Raw genomic sequence first — 14,706 nt, 5'->3', positions numbered from 1 at the left:
GAGTGACGATTATATGAACCGTTCCTGGACCTCCTCTCGGGTCGACTCAGCCTCAAATGAGTACCTGGTGCGGTGTGTAAACATCGCCACTGCAGAGACAAAGGCGGTCTGGCGTGGTGCTGACCACCCACCCCGTCGTATGCCGTGCCGACCTTCATAGGCGCTCGCTAACAGCACTTGTGCAGCAGTATTTTGAGGCTATACGGGGGATCTTTGTCGTTGTGTGCTCCACCACATTCCTTGTGCCCGGCCAGTTACATTCATAAGTGTTTATACGCTCATAGACCAAGAATTCGCTTGCTCAAAATAATCTCCTGGCAAGTCGAGTGCGGTGGGGTAAATTGTGGGTACTTCCACCACTTCCAAGGTGTCTGGCCAGTGTGGAAGAGTAGGCCAAATATCCTTTAAAGCTGCTCTTTAAAACTCCCTTCCGACAGCAGTGGCGCGAAAATGCAATTGCATTGCCGCACCTTTATCTTTTGAACGCTATTGCAAACAATTTAATATATGTGCGTTATATTATTTAATAATGTCATACTTTGGTTTTTTCCCAAGTCTGAAATGTAACACTTTGGAGAGGTTAAGCGCGCTGGCCTGCCGTAATTTTAGTAACAATCTTGACGCGCCACTGCATATGGTCATGGTAGACTTGTCCAGCCTTAACAGAGCGTGAACATGAAGGAATGGAGGCTCCAAGCATTTGTATAAATGGTCCAAATGATTTGTTTCACTCCTGGGATGCTCGTGCGCCATGACTGAGTTGCCTGCGCTTTGTTAGACGATTTGTAAAGCAGCAGACCCAACCCGAGTGTTTGAATAAAGCCTTGGGACCTACACAAGCATTGCTAATAGGATGGGACATAAAAGCTGGATACAATGCTTAAGGTGAATGGATATAGTGGGCGAACAATGCATTTCGTCACCAAAGTGGGCCTTGTGGGAGGATATGAATTTAATAACCGTTCACGTCCACTTAATCAAAATGCACTTGATATTTGCGAGCCGTAAAACCGGTGCAGTGTTCGCCTATCCTAAACAAATATCGCCGGTAAACGCTGAATAGAAGGCCCATTTGTTGCTGCATTTCTTTAAAAATTAACCATTACACGAGTTTATTTGATTCGGTAACGTTTCGCAGTGCAATTTGAGTAAATTGCAACTGTGGGTGGGATATCCTGTACGTGCATTATTTTGCTTTCAAAAATTGCCATCAGGTGGCAGACATATGTAATCAAGATGGCGGCGTCCTTGCATGACTGCACATTGGAAAAGCAAAGAGCGGTTTCTTCACATGTTTAATCTTCTGACATTGACAAATGATTGAAGAACGAAACTGTTTTGTGGTAACAGCTAAATTAATTATGGCATTGGTTTTTGATGGATGTAAATGGTAAATTAAGAAAAAGGTTGATGACCTTCATATCAGAATATGGTCAGTAAGGCACAATAACCAGACATTGTGTTGGCTTTGTGGTCTCCTGTTAACATATTAGGCACCCCATGGGCATGTGTTTTTTTTATTCCACTTGTCATGGTTTATTGAATGAACTCTCCCAACACCTATACCTATGTCCGCTTATGTGTGCTTCATTCCTACTCATTTATCATTTAAAATCAGCCTCTTAATATGATAAATGTTGGTTGGATTTGAAGCATTAACTGGCCTACAACCAATTCTCACGTCCCTATTGCAGACGTTTAACCTATTTGTAAAAATCTCCACGATTTATAGCTATTACCACAGTGCATCTTTATTCTTTAGTAAAAAAAAAACCCTCAAACTGCTCGCCCTCCTTCCTCGTGCGCACCCATGCAAAGGCACCGCCATTTCCGATCAGAATACATCCGTTATCTGGCAGCAAATTACGGGTAAAGCTCATTGAACGGATATCTAGGTGATGTAATTGTTAAACATGTTTGTTTTTAAGTGTTGAAACAATCTCGCACCTTCGCCATTGTAACAATTACGCTGACGCATTGTCATGCTGACCACGATTGCAGGATGCCCAGGAGTAAAGAAGAATGAGTTCGTGACCAGTCTCTTGGATGCTCTCACCACGGACATGGTTAATGCCATCAACTCGAAAACAGCGGGCAGGTAAGGACGTTAGTGCTTGCTTAGAGAATGCAATAAAATATATAAACTGCGAAGGCTACTTTACGACTGCTATTACAAACCCACTGGTTTCATTTTCATTGCTAGAGTGCATAAAGTAAAATTAATTATCCTTGGCTTATACTTTCGGGAATATAACCAAATCACCTGGCATGTGCATAGCCTCGTCAGATCTCAGAAGAGAAGCAGATTCGAGTCTGCAAAATGCTTGCATGGGTGACCATCATGCATGCCTGGTTGTTATAGGCTGCTGCAGGCCTGTGCTATGTGGTGGGCAGTCCAGCAAAATCCCTTGTTGTACTATACTTCCGCGTTCCCTCATCTAAGCTTGCCACCTTCAACAGCACCGTCCTAGCCAGCATGTTAATGCGTTGGTACAAAGACGACCCTCCTCATTCCACCGGCAAAATGGGGAGGCCCTCTTACAGTAGTGGATTGAGAAAAGGGCTGTGTACGTGTACCTGACTTTCAGAGCGAATAAGATCTCCTAAATTTCAGAGTTAGTACAAAGCCCGACCCTTGGAAATATTCTGTGAAGAAGATGCGGCAACAAAAGAAAACTGCACGGCCACGTTTCTAACCCCAACAGACTGGCGGCTCGTTATGCAGTAAACCAATGTAGGGGAGAGAGAGAAATTTAAAAAAAATGTGGCAATTAATCTTGGGCTTAATGTTAGAGGCAAACCCATGCTAAGTACCACCTGGGTGCGAGGGAATTTGTATGGTTGTTACACGCTTTAATGGCCCCATTTTACACTGAACGACATTGATAAATAGGTACAATTATTTTAAATAATACAAATTCGTGCATTAAATGCCTTTGTTTCCAAAGCGAGGTTTGTTTATTCGGGAATTCAATGTGATTAATTTAAAATGTACATTTCATTTCTCCTTATAAACTGGCTAAATGAATTATGCAGGAATGTAAATGCAGCTGACGACAATTGTGGAGAGCTCAGGTTTGGCAGTTACAGACGTTTGGCAAATGTACAGCAGAGAAAATGTTACGTGGAAGGTTTAGCCAAAAGTAAAACGCACTTTCCATTTGGTGTTATATCACGTAAAAATGTGAGAGTATATATGGACAATGTGATTAGGGCAATGCACAACAGACCCAGGGATCTGAGTTTGAATTCCAGCCATGGTTAACATCAGTGGCAAGTCATATCCAAACCGGTCTTAGGCCACCCATCACCCTTTATAAGTATGATCAAACAACCCCCCATGGCCGATACAGTGTGGGGAGACCATCATCCAGCAGCAGATAACAATTCCTATCGTTTGAATATATATACATTTTCTACTTGAAAAACAGGATAATAGATAATAATGCACATATTAAGTTTAATATTAAATGGTCGGAAGCACATAAATCCTGTATTCACTTACACAAGCACCTCCAATTAGCGCAGTTGACTACGTGCACTGCGAAAGAAGATCAGCATACGTACATATAAGCGAAATGATAGTGGATGCAGATTCAACGTAACATTTACACAATAAAACGGTACATGGATAAATTGGCCTTTATATTTGAAAAGTTGGGAGTGGTCTTTGAAATGGTGCAGCAAAGGGAATGACATTCTGGTCTAAATAGCAGCACAAGTATGAATACACGGTGGACTTGGACAATTAAATACGGAGTTTAGCAATCACCACGCGTTCTCACCGGAAATCAGACGAGAGGCTGCTCGAGGTTCGATGCCATCTTGACAACAGCACTGTGTGGGAGTCCATCGCTGAGGGATTTCCACTTCATGATATCCCACTCTCCCAGCATAAGCTAGGAGGTGCAGGTATTTTATTGAATGATACTGAGCCTCAAGCACACACAATGTATTTTGTTTAACCAGCTGTGATCTCAAGAGACCAGGATAGCCTAATTTTGCACGAGTGACCTGGGAACGTTAGTATGTCAGTGAGAGGGGGGTGGGGTGATTGCCACTGAGTATCATCCCAATTGAGTAATTTTTGCGGTGCAACTTTCTAATTTGGAAAATATGGACGATGACATCGGAACAAAATGGCCTACTCTTGGGAAATGAGTCAGGGGATCTTTAACGTCCACTGTGAAGCAGGTGGTGCATCGTGTGATTATCATGGAACACTGTGGTGCCGAGATGTTAACTACCTTGCCTGATATACAGGAGGTCGTGGGTTCGATCCCAACATTGACAGCTGTAGTTTAATTTAAGCTTTCGTGACTTTTTCCGAAAGAACCAAAGAGTATTAAAGTATTTGGCTGCAATACATTTCCACGTGCTAAGCCACTTTATTGGGCTATCATTTGTGGCGAGGTCGCTTCTAAAAAAAGAGCTATATAGCTCAGTGGGCCTTACCTGGTAAAATAAAAATGGTTTAGTTTAGTTTACATGCTGACCTAGGCCACCATGCCATTTCTCCGTTCATTTTTTATTATGGTTGAGACATTTTTTGTAAGTATCAACGGTATGAAAAACAAAAATAGGTTTCACCGTTTCTGGCAATAAAACATGTGTTAACATGTTCAAACACCAAAAAGCTACCTTTGACGAGGAATCAAGTCTGCTCTGATATGACAATGCATATAACATAGGAGCATGTTTGTTTGCATGTTCACCACAAGTACGTGTGGTTAATGCAGACTTGATTCATTGCAAAAGGTATTGATTTGGAGTTTGGACATCGTAACACCAAAAAGGGTAAAACCTATTCATACTTTTCATACTTTATCATGGTTGTTGCACACCGCAGTATTAATCGGGGCAGCCGCTTGATTCGAGCCGCGAACCTCTACAGCAAACGGCGCTGGCGCTGTCCCCAGGCTGTGCCGCTGCCCTCGCGTTTTGTCAGCAGGTCTCAAGAAGTGACCGTACGAAGCTCCTAATAAGTATAACCCGTAAAAACAAAGTTTTTCACTATAAATTCTTTATATGCGTGGCGGCTAGAGTCCTCTCGTCCTCTGGCTTGAGATGGCTGCCACCTATGGGTCAGATGATTGTCTGCCAGTATTAAGCAATTGGTAATTAAATATTTAATTTGTTTTTCCTAAACAGTGTAAAATTTTGGAAAAAATTTTACACGAACATTAATGGTCTCGCACAACGAGTCTGTGTGCAAAATGTCAGCTCGATTGGATCACGGGAAGTGGGTTAAAAAACGACCGAAAGATTTGCACGGTCATAAGCAAGCAAGCAAGCACGCAAGCACGCGAGCAAGCAAGCAAGCGAACTTAATATAAAGGATTTAAAAATAAAAACACGGGATGCAAATATTACGGCGCTCTACGTGACGTTTTTTTTTAAAGAGGTCACCCGTAACGCATAGATCCGACTTGCTTCTAGTAATAGAATTACTGGGTCATTGTGCACTACGTTGCAATTAAATTAACTTAATGTTTTTTTATATTTAGCTTGGAACATCCACTCGAGATTGAACATCTCACTTGCAAAGGTGGTCAGGGTAAAAAACACACAAATAGTCAATTAATTATAAAGTTACATCCTTGGAAATAAATCATTTTATAAATAACCTTGAAGCAGGCTAGCCTGTTTGCACTCTGAAATTTGTATATAAGGACACAGACATGATGTACGTGAGTATTTGTTTAAAAAAAAAATACACGGCTGACCCAAAAATACTACATTACCTTTAAATGCTACACAAATACTAGAGAGTTTAATGTCAAGAGCGAATTCCACGGAACAAGAACATTTGAACATCACATGTACAAATATACGTGAGTTCATCTCGACGCATGAAGGAGAGCGATTGAATGTCAATGATGTACAATAGAGGTGAGATACACGCTTGATCTGTGTGTAAGTAAACAAAGAAGCTGCCTCGTGACTAGCTGGAGCAAGGTCTTTTTAGATGCTAGGAATGGCAAAGCAGAAGGGGCGACCTCTCATAGGTAAAGAGAGATTGATGGATAGCCATTATAGCGACGAATTAAAACCATAATTATAATAATAATCATGCAATGTATTTAACCAGGAAAGCTTTACTGAGCCTCACTACTCTATTTCAGGCAAGTGCTGCATTTCAATGTTTGGCCAATTACAAGAATAAGTGTTTTACTCTGCGTTGGAGACAATCAGAGTACCCAAACAAACAGACATACGGTGTGGACAACATTCTAATTTCCACACAGATGGATTCAATAATCCATTGCTGTAACGTGATCTCCGGAAGCAGCGCCACGCAGGAAGAGCAGCGTACATATGCGGACACAAGCGCATTGGCTGTCATGAAATGTGCAACAAACGGAATGGGGCCTCACCCTGCCATTATTCCCCAACTCTTCGTAGCGTGGCGCCCCTCTGGGCCCATGGGTCCCGGCGCAGTTCCACCACCTGCACTCTCACCTTACGGCTACGGTGCCACGGATTTGTCGCCGTGACTTTCTGACCCTGCTGAAAACGAAAACAAAAAGAGCTCCGTGGCTCACCGGATTCCTCCGGCATTAAAATAAAGACGCCGACGATTTTGTTTTTTTGCGCACGCACGCACGCCCGCAGGTTCTCGGAGCCCAACCCGAGCCACACGCTGGAAGAGCGTGTGGTGCACTGGTACTTCGGCACGCTGGACCTGGACGAGGACGAGCGCGTGGACCGTCGCGAGAACAAGCCGCTCAAGCGCCTGGCCAAGCGCAAGGGCAAGCCGCGGCGGTGTTCGCGCAAGCTGGTGGAGCACTGCGACCTCAACAGCGACAAGGTCATCTCGCTCGCCGAGATGAAGGGCTGTCTGGGCGTGCGCAGGGACGAAGGTGAGGGGCGCCCGGCCAGCGTGTGCGTGCGCGTGTGGTCGGAGGTGCGGAGGTTCACACCGTTTAGTGCTGCGTGGGTGAGATGGTCAGCACACTGGACTTTCGATATCCCAATGCAACAGTTGAAACTTTTTTGTTCTATCTATTCTTGTATGTTACCGAGTAAGGCCCCACTGAGCTACGTAGCTCTTTTTCAGAAGCGACTTGGCCGCAAATGATAGCTCAACAACATGGCTTATCCCGTGGAAATTTATGGCAGCCAGATACTCAAAATGCTTGTTGATTCTAAAAATGTAGACGTAAAAGCCTGGAGGACCCAGAGAAAAATCCACGCGACACGGGGAGAACACGCAAACTCCAAATACAAAGGCGTCAGGGTCTGGATCGAACCGACGACCTCCTGTGTACCAGGCGAGGTAGTTAACATCTCGCCAACGTGGCGCACATGGCGTAAGCGTCCTAAATTACCCAGCCGTGTCAAAGGGTACGGCACAGTCGGCAGTTCGCGTGCGGTGGGGTGAAGTGTATTGGTCTGCGGTAAAGCATGGGAACTCACGTCTTCTAAGATTCTAGATTTGAAGCTTTCGTGACTGCAAGGATTTATACTCTTAGGTTTTTTCGGTAAAGTCACGTAGGTAAAAATAAATAAATAAATAGTAAAAAAATTATAATAGAAATAATAATAGAAATAAAATTATAAATCACGACGTTTCGGAGGCAACACAAGTCTCTGTCATCAGGTGGGACCGTCACAGCTAGATTTACTGTTTCAATGCAATACATTATTTCTATTATTTAATGTTTATTATGTAAATATATGCATATTTATTTATTTATTTATACCTACGTAACTTTATCGAAAAAACCTAAGAGTATGTCTTCTAAGATGTCTGGCCCGGGTGGAAGATTAGGCCAAATACCCTCTTGAGCTTCCCTTATTGGAGGCCCTTGTGGCAGCAGTGGCTCAAGCAAAGTTATTTCAGGACTGCAACTTTTTATTTACTTTACAGTTTCCGATATAACGTTTATGTTTTCACTGATAATTTACTGGGACAAAAACACATCTGCCCTTTTATCAACCACAATGCTGGATGAAAGCAATCCCATGCCATGTCGGGCATGGGAGTTTTATTACCATACTTTACCACGCTGGTCAGCGCAGGTTTGGTGAAGGGGAGAGAAGGCAGGACCGGTTCTGATATCACCTCCCACTCAAGTTGAGCTACGAGCGGGAATGAAACTCGGGTCGCCGGTTTCACAGGACCGCACCATAACTGCTTTGCCACCGTTTGCTAAAATAGCACACGTGACGCTGAAAAGCCCTAATTGACCAAGTACAGCACACAGCGTGAGCAGATAAAGATGAAATGTCAACACGATGAACCCTAAATTATCTCTCTCTTTGTTTTTTATAAACACAGGCTATTCCAGCCATGCGCGCTTGGCTGACAGAAGATTTGGTTCAAATTCTTTCTGTAAGTATTTTGTTTTATCTCCTAGCACGCTGACTCCCCTTCATGCCACAAACCGACCCATTTTCTCATAGCCTGTCCAGCACAAGCAAAATTAAATATTAAGTTAATGCTAATTATCCATCATGCAATGGATATGTATTGTTATTTATTTGCAAATTTCTCAGAATCATTATGTTCGGTTTTACCCGATGTCGCAATGTGGCTTGGGCCAGTAGAGGAATGGTGGGCCACGTCAACGATCGCCTTTCGCAGTTCTAAACAAGAGTCCAAAATCACTCATTCCTAGGAGATGGGACAAGTCACCCCTTGGCACACACCTCCCTCGAACCCATCCACCACCGATTTGATGGACGGTGCTTTGTCGCGATTCAGGGTCGTGATTCGATCCAAGTTGTAGGTTCTTGGCTCGATGGATTTTTTTCAGAAGCCCTTCGAGAAATTTTTTGATTTCTGAGCCGCAACACAGGGATCGGCGTTATTTCCCATCGCAGTTCTTCCGTTTCGTGACATGATGCCGACAGCGCATTTGGAAGAACAAATTGTGGGAAGACGTTAACAAAAACTGTTTCACAAAATGTAAGAATAGATTTTTTATTTTTAAATCATTGTGGTACATTTTAGCAGCCCGAGGTGCCTACAGGGGGTCGCTTGTCATTAAATAGAACATATGTACGAATGGGAAAACGCATCACCTATTGCACACACTATTAAATGCCTGTAATGCGAGCATCAGGATTGATATTAATTCTTGAAGCAAAGCATTGTTCCACCCCTCCATTTCATCAGTTATTTCATGTGTCTACATTTTGGCTACTCATGCTGACGAGGAAACTAAGCCAGTTTTTCAGCCCCTCGCATTCAATCATTTATTGGTTTCTCGTCGATACACGGAAACGGTTACTTTGCGGCTACGTGAGTAGGATCCACAAAGCGAACTCCGTTTCTTATTCTTTACACCGAATATCACAATCCGAAGGGTTTCCATGCAGCGAAGTTGCCGTGCAACCGAAATACATTTGTTCTCTGTGTTTAGTTCGCTTTTTGTGCTTTTTGGGTGTCGAGTTTGTTGTCTGTCCCCACCCCCGCGCCTCCGATTGGCACGGTTGGCTACATGGGAAAGAAGTGCGTGCATTTAAAATGTCCGGGTGCTTATAAAACGCGTATAAAAGAACGCTGGGCCAGGCAGCACGCGGCTGAGCCTGGCCCGTGGCAAACGCGACAGGTTTCATTCTTGACAGAGAGCGATGCTGTAAAGTGAGAAGAAAAGCAACACACTTTGTACATTAAAGTTCGGGCCCCAAAATAACAGGAAGGCCCGCATTGCTTTATCTGCGCCGCGTCTGCTGATATTTTGATAAAACAAAACAAAAAATGTAAATAAGAAAAGGGAAGGACAAAAGATCCTGTTTATTGCCTGCGACCAATCGCGACGCGAGTTCGAGACCATGGCCCAAAGTGTCGACGCTGGCGTGTCGTGCGATTAAATAAAATAACAAAAACAACACCGATCGGTATCATGTTTTCGTTAGCCCGCTGTCAGTGCCCGACTATATACGTGCAAGACGCAGCGAGAGTTGCCATTCGAATAAATGTAGTGGGTACATGTCTTCTGTTCAAAAGCCAAAGTGGCTTTCCTGTTACAAACGAGAGTCGAGGGAGGGCTCGTGTCCCGCTCGCAGCCCTGAGCGAGTGTTTGAAGTTCCACTGTTTCTACTACCGGTGGGGGCGAGTCCATCGATAGGATAACCACCATAGACTTCTTCACAACGAGGTACAAAATTTATCGACCCTGGAAGACCGATAGGCTGAGTCAACCCAACCCCAGATTTGCACTCACAACCTTCAGATTGCGAGCCTCTAGCTCTGCCCCTGAGCCACCTGTCTTCTGTAGCAACTAGGAATAATAATACTGTGTATCTTTCCAAGCACCTGCATATGCATTTGGCCACTACACATTCCTGGGAACCATATTTAATGTGCCTATTGACAGACAGGCTCAGCTCACTGTCAGTGTTTCGGAGGAACCCACACAGGCCCCTAATGCTTTTTTTCCCCCCCACCACCAAAACAAAGGTCTCACCCAGCGAGCCCCTGCAGCTGCGCTGGCTCCTTTCGGGCCGAAGCCCCTATCCTGCGAGGGCGACGTTCACAGCGAGGTTATCTCGCCGGCAGCGACGTTTAATTGTGCGCATAGTTTCCGAACAGCCAACGGCATTCGAGAGAGTGGGTTTTTCGGAGTGATTTTTCTGCGAAGCCGAACGTTATCGTGAAAAGTAACGTGCCCAATGCTCCTAGAGAAGAGACGGTATTTTTTTGTTTTGTTTTTCTAAATAGAGCGTACTACTTTTCCAGGATACATGGATGAGAAACGTCATTGGCAAAGAAATGAAATGACTGAAAGTAGGAATTAGAGAAGCACGGAGAGATCCACGCTTTGAGTTTCACTGAGAGACAGAAAGAGCAGCACATGCATTCGAAACGTTAAAGGCAACACATTCAAACTGTTAAAAGCAAGTGGGCTTGAACATCCATGATCTATCCACTGCTGCATGAAGGCATCCCCTAGATGCGACGGTCACATGTATGTACGTTGGACTTATTTTGCACCGTACGTAGCCAACATGACCCCATGCCAGCTACTAGAAGCCGCGACATTCACTGCAATATTTATATTTAGAAGAAAATAATTGGTGCGTAAATTTGAGGCCCTGAATTCCGACTGTTTATTGAATCACGGGGAGGCGGGCAGCAAGCCATTGCACCCTAATAAGTTCAACATACAAACACACATAATGCTAAGCCAAGCAATTTAACTGTCCTATCACCTGACTATCAGTCAAAGTATACATGTATCCTTACCCAACATTCGCTCAGTTCTGCAGGACTAATGGTTTGAAATCAGACACACATAACTGCGAACGTATATACAATGTACAGACAGTATAAACTGCTGAAGTGTGGGTTGTGGAGTGGGGGGGGGGGGTAACTGGTTTCTTGCGGGGGGGTCCAGAGGCCTTAGAAAGAATTCTAATATTCGTCTATAAAGCTGTTCCCAATGGGGTGAGGTGCAGCAGCGCAGCAGCGCAGCACAATCTCCCCATTCTCTTCATCATCATCATTTTTTTTAACCATGAGAGTTTTGAGACGTAAAGAAAAAAATATCACCTGACACGAGGCGGCCAGGTGGCCGAGAGGTCAGAGACGCTGAGTCGGCTCCGCTGAGAACCTGTGGTCGATTATCTGGGGCAGCCGCCTGTAATTAAATCGGTTTGTCAAGCATAGCAGGTTGACGTTCTCAGCCCGGTCACCAATAATAACTGCAAAAAAACTATCTCCCCCCCCCCACTCTCCCACCCCAAAAAGGTATATGACAAATACGTTTTGAACTTAATTTGACTATATTTTAGCTCTAAGAATTAAACTGTTGCTTGTACTCCAACCTACTACGTTTTAAGTTAACCAATATATGGGTTCATCTTCTTGGTTCTTTCGGTAAAGTCACGTAGAATGGAAATAATACACAAAGTGAGAATTATTTTATTTTGTTTTATTTTTATTATTTTATTATTTCCATTCTATGTGACTTTACCGAAAGAACCAAGAAGATGAATCCCTGCAGTCACGAAAGCTTTAAATCGAAATTCAATATATGGGTGTGTACATAAAAAAAACCCCACACACTTGGGAGTTTTTTTTCAGAAGCTGTTTGGTGAACATCTCTTGCGCAGTCATTCAGGGACTCATGGGATTGGGCAGCTTCGTGAGATTTCCAAATGGATTCTTTGTTTCTGGTCATGATGCCGGAGAGAACGTTCCATGGGAATAACGTTTGGCAGAAGACCGACGATTATTATTATTATTGCCGCGTGAGTTTTCGTGGCCGCGCCACAAGGCTCTCCCAATTGCGTTTGCCGGTTGTGCCGCGCCGTCTGTCGTTCAAACACGACGTCCGACGTTTCGCTCCACGTTCCCGGGAAGCTCCTTCACTGACTGAACGACCGGAACGCTGAACACCCAGCAGCACAACGCAAAACCGGGCCAGAGAGCTCGGACCTTGTGTGTAGTATTCGTAAAATACCCGACAAACAGGCATTATTAGAGTCGTGTTCAAACCATTTGGCACGGCAGATGTGTGCTGAAATGTTCGGTACGAAGTGCAGCCTTGGGGATTGTGGGAAACCCGATACCTCGAGCCAACCACCTTTTTTTTTCTTCTTGCCACAGCTTAGTGACATCTATGCAAAATCGTCGGGAATTAAGCAACATAATTGGTTAGCCGCACCATATCAATCTTATTACTCGAGTGTGATCTAATGAGTTATGCTAATGGTTTTGTCCCAAGGTGACTGTGTTATGCAGTTAAGTTTTTTTTTATTAAACTAATTGGACTGCCCGAGACATATTTACTGCTGCTAAACAAACACGCGACACTCAAATGTGTCTTGGGCAAGAGTATGAAATATCGCGTTGTCACATTGTCATTACTGTCGCATTACTGTTACTTCTACGATGCATTTCTCACACATGTAGACCAGTGAATCGCCACCATAATAATGCCCACGTGTACGTGCATTCTAGATGTGAAGCTTTTGTGACTGCAAGGATTCATACTCTTAGCTTGTTTCGGTAAAGTCACGTAGGCAAAACAAAAATAATAAAAGTAAAAATAATAGAAATAATATTATAAATAAAATTATAAATCACGACGTTTCGGAGGCAAAACAAGTCTCCGTCATCAGGTGGGACCGTCACAGCTAGATTTACCGTATCAAGTGCGTCGTGATTTCTAATTTTATTTATATTATTATTTCAATTATTATTTATTTTATTATTTATTTTTACCTACGTGACTTTACCGAAAAAACCTAAGAGTATGTACGTGCATTGATTTTAACGTACAGGTTGATCCGTGAAATATACCAAAATAATCTTCTATTGTAGGGGGGGAGGGGGGGGATTTACACAGAAATAATTTCACTTGCAAAGCCTCGACTACATGTCTTCCCAACCAACCTCAATGCGTTTATTTAAACTTCGTAACACATTTTAGATACGGGGAGGGGGGGGCATTTCCTTCACAGTACAAGACTGAATTTAATCAAGTCAACCCAGGTCCACAACTTGAGCAATCGGTCACGCAACCCGTTGCAGTGCAACTGCATCATTGCTTTCAAGCAACCGGTTGCGAGAGGTTGCGCATGCGGGGACGGACTGTACTTTCGGGTGTTGATCAGCTCGAGTGACCCCTCTCACCTCCGATGAGTACGGTTGGCGACGTATGGTGCGAGAGAAGTTCAACATATGTACCATACATGCATTTTAAACCTGAGTGGGGAATCTGTGGGTGTGGATCAGCATGCATTCAACTGAAAACAATTATTTTTGACGGCTAACGTTTTGTCTGTTTGTTTTCTGTCTCCACAGTGAGCATGGCATGAACATCTACGAAGAAAAATGGAGTTATAACATCACTATGAAAACAAAAAAACTAACAAAAAAAAGTCTTCTCTTTGTCATGATAAATTTACAACTTCCAAAGAAATTATTTGCACTTTTGTAATGCGTAGTTTTGGTTCCTAAAACCCTTGCCAGACCCCTAAGAATGTCCCTGTTATGCTGCCAAATCTAGTTTTCTAAGTTAAATTCAGCCAAGAGTGTAGACTACTGCGGCCTACCGTACTGCCATACGTCTGTGATACGTTATGTTTTCCGTCATTATTTTTGTTATTGTTTTTTTTGTACTTTTTTGTATCGTATCTTTATTGCCGGTTTTTATTTTTATTTTACATTCACATACAATGTATGTGATGGCCTTGAAACTTTTCTTCTGAGTTCTGTTCTTTTTTGGAGTGTATACACTAGTTGTTTTTCACAAGTTGTGTTTGTGTTTGAAGGATCTAAGCTGTGTAAATCTTCTTGGTTCATAAAGGGGCTTTTTTATCAATTAACATAAAAACTAATAAAAACCTACTTTGTCGTACTTTTCATTTATTTTTTTGGCCAATCTTTTTCCTTTTTTTTTTCTTCTTGCCGAAATGTTGAATAGTTTACACAAGTGTCGAGGTACGGAGTTGCCCTGGTGTAACGGTTATTGCGCGGGGCCCTGCAAGCCAGAGGTGGTCAGTTCAATTTGCTTCGATGCCACATCCTGGCGATGCAGTTGAAACAACGGGGTTGAGGTTTCTAAAATCTCCCGCGCTGCTTACCACCCAGCAGAATAAATGGGTTCACCAGAGTTCGCCGATCAGCACGTCGTGTGTGCGGTGAGTCAAAGTGTGGGTACTCTTCTTCCGAGTCCTCTCTGGCCGGTGTGGAAGAGTAGACCAAATACCCTCCCGTGGAGAGGCCATTCTTCCAGCGAGTGGGGT

General features: G+C 43.5%; 1 protein-coding gene across 3 annotated transcripts in view; it reads left to right on the top strand.

Moving 5' to 3' along the window:
- The window catches only part of SMOC1 (SPARC related modular calcium binding 1), a 54,646-nt gene extending 40,344 nt beyond the window's left edge, over positions 1-14,302 (top strand). For 2 of the 3 annotated variants that reach the window (XM_061580042.1, XM_061580049.1), the window contains exons 10-13: positions 2,002-2,098; positions 6,616-6,863; positions 8,285-8,338; positions 13,763-14,302. In XM_061580042.1, coding sequence (XP_061436026.1) covers positions 2,002-2,098; positions 6,616-6,863; positions 8,285-8,338; positions 13,763-13,776 — 413 coding nt within the window. In that variant the 3' untranslated portion in view covers positions 13,777-14,302. The remainder of the gene's footprint in view (positions 1-2,001; positions 2,099-6,615; positions 6,864-8,284; positions 8,339-13,762) is intronic. The other variant, XM_061580057.1, reaches the window with a different exon arrangement.
- The last annotated feature ends 404 nt before the right edge of the window (positions 14,303-14,706 follow it).

Source organism: Lethenteron reissneri, chromosome 8 (assembly GCF_015708825.2).
Source record: "Lethenteron reissneri isolate LAM-NWPU_2019-01 chromosome 8, ASM1570882v1, whole genome shotgun sequence".
NCBI classification, from domain to species: Eukaryota; Metazoa; Chordata; class Hyperoartia; order Petromyzontiformes; family Petromyzontidae; genus Lethenteron; species Lethenteron reissneri.
Note: the sequence above shows the minus strand (reverse complement) of the source record. Positions and strands in the feature narration are given on the sequence as shown.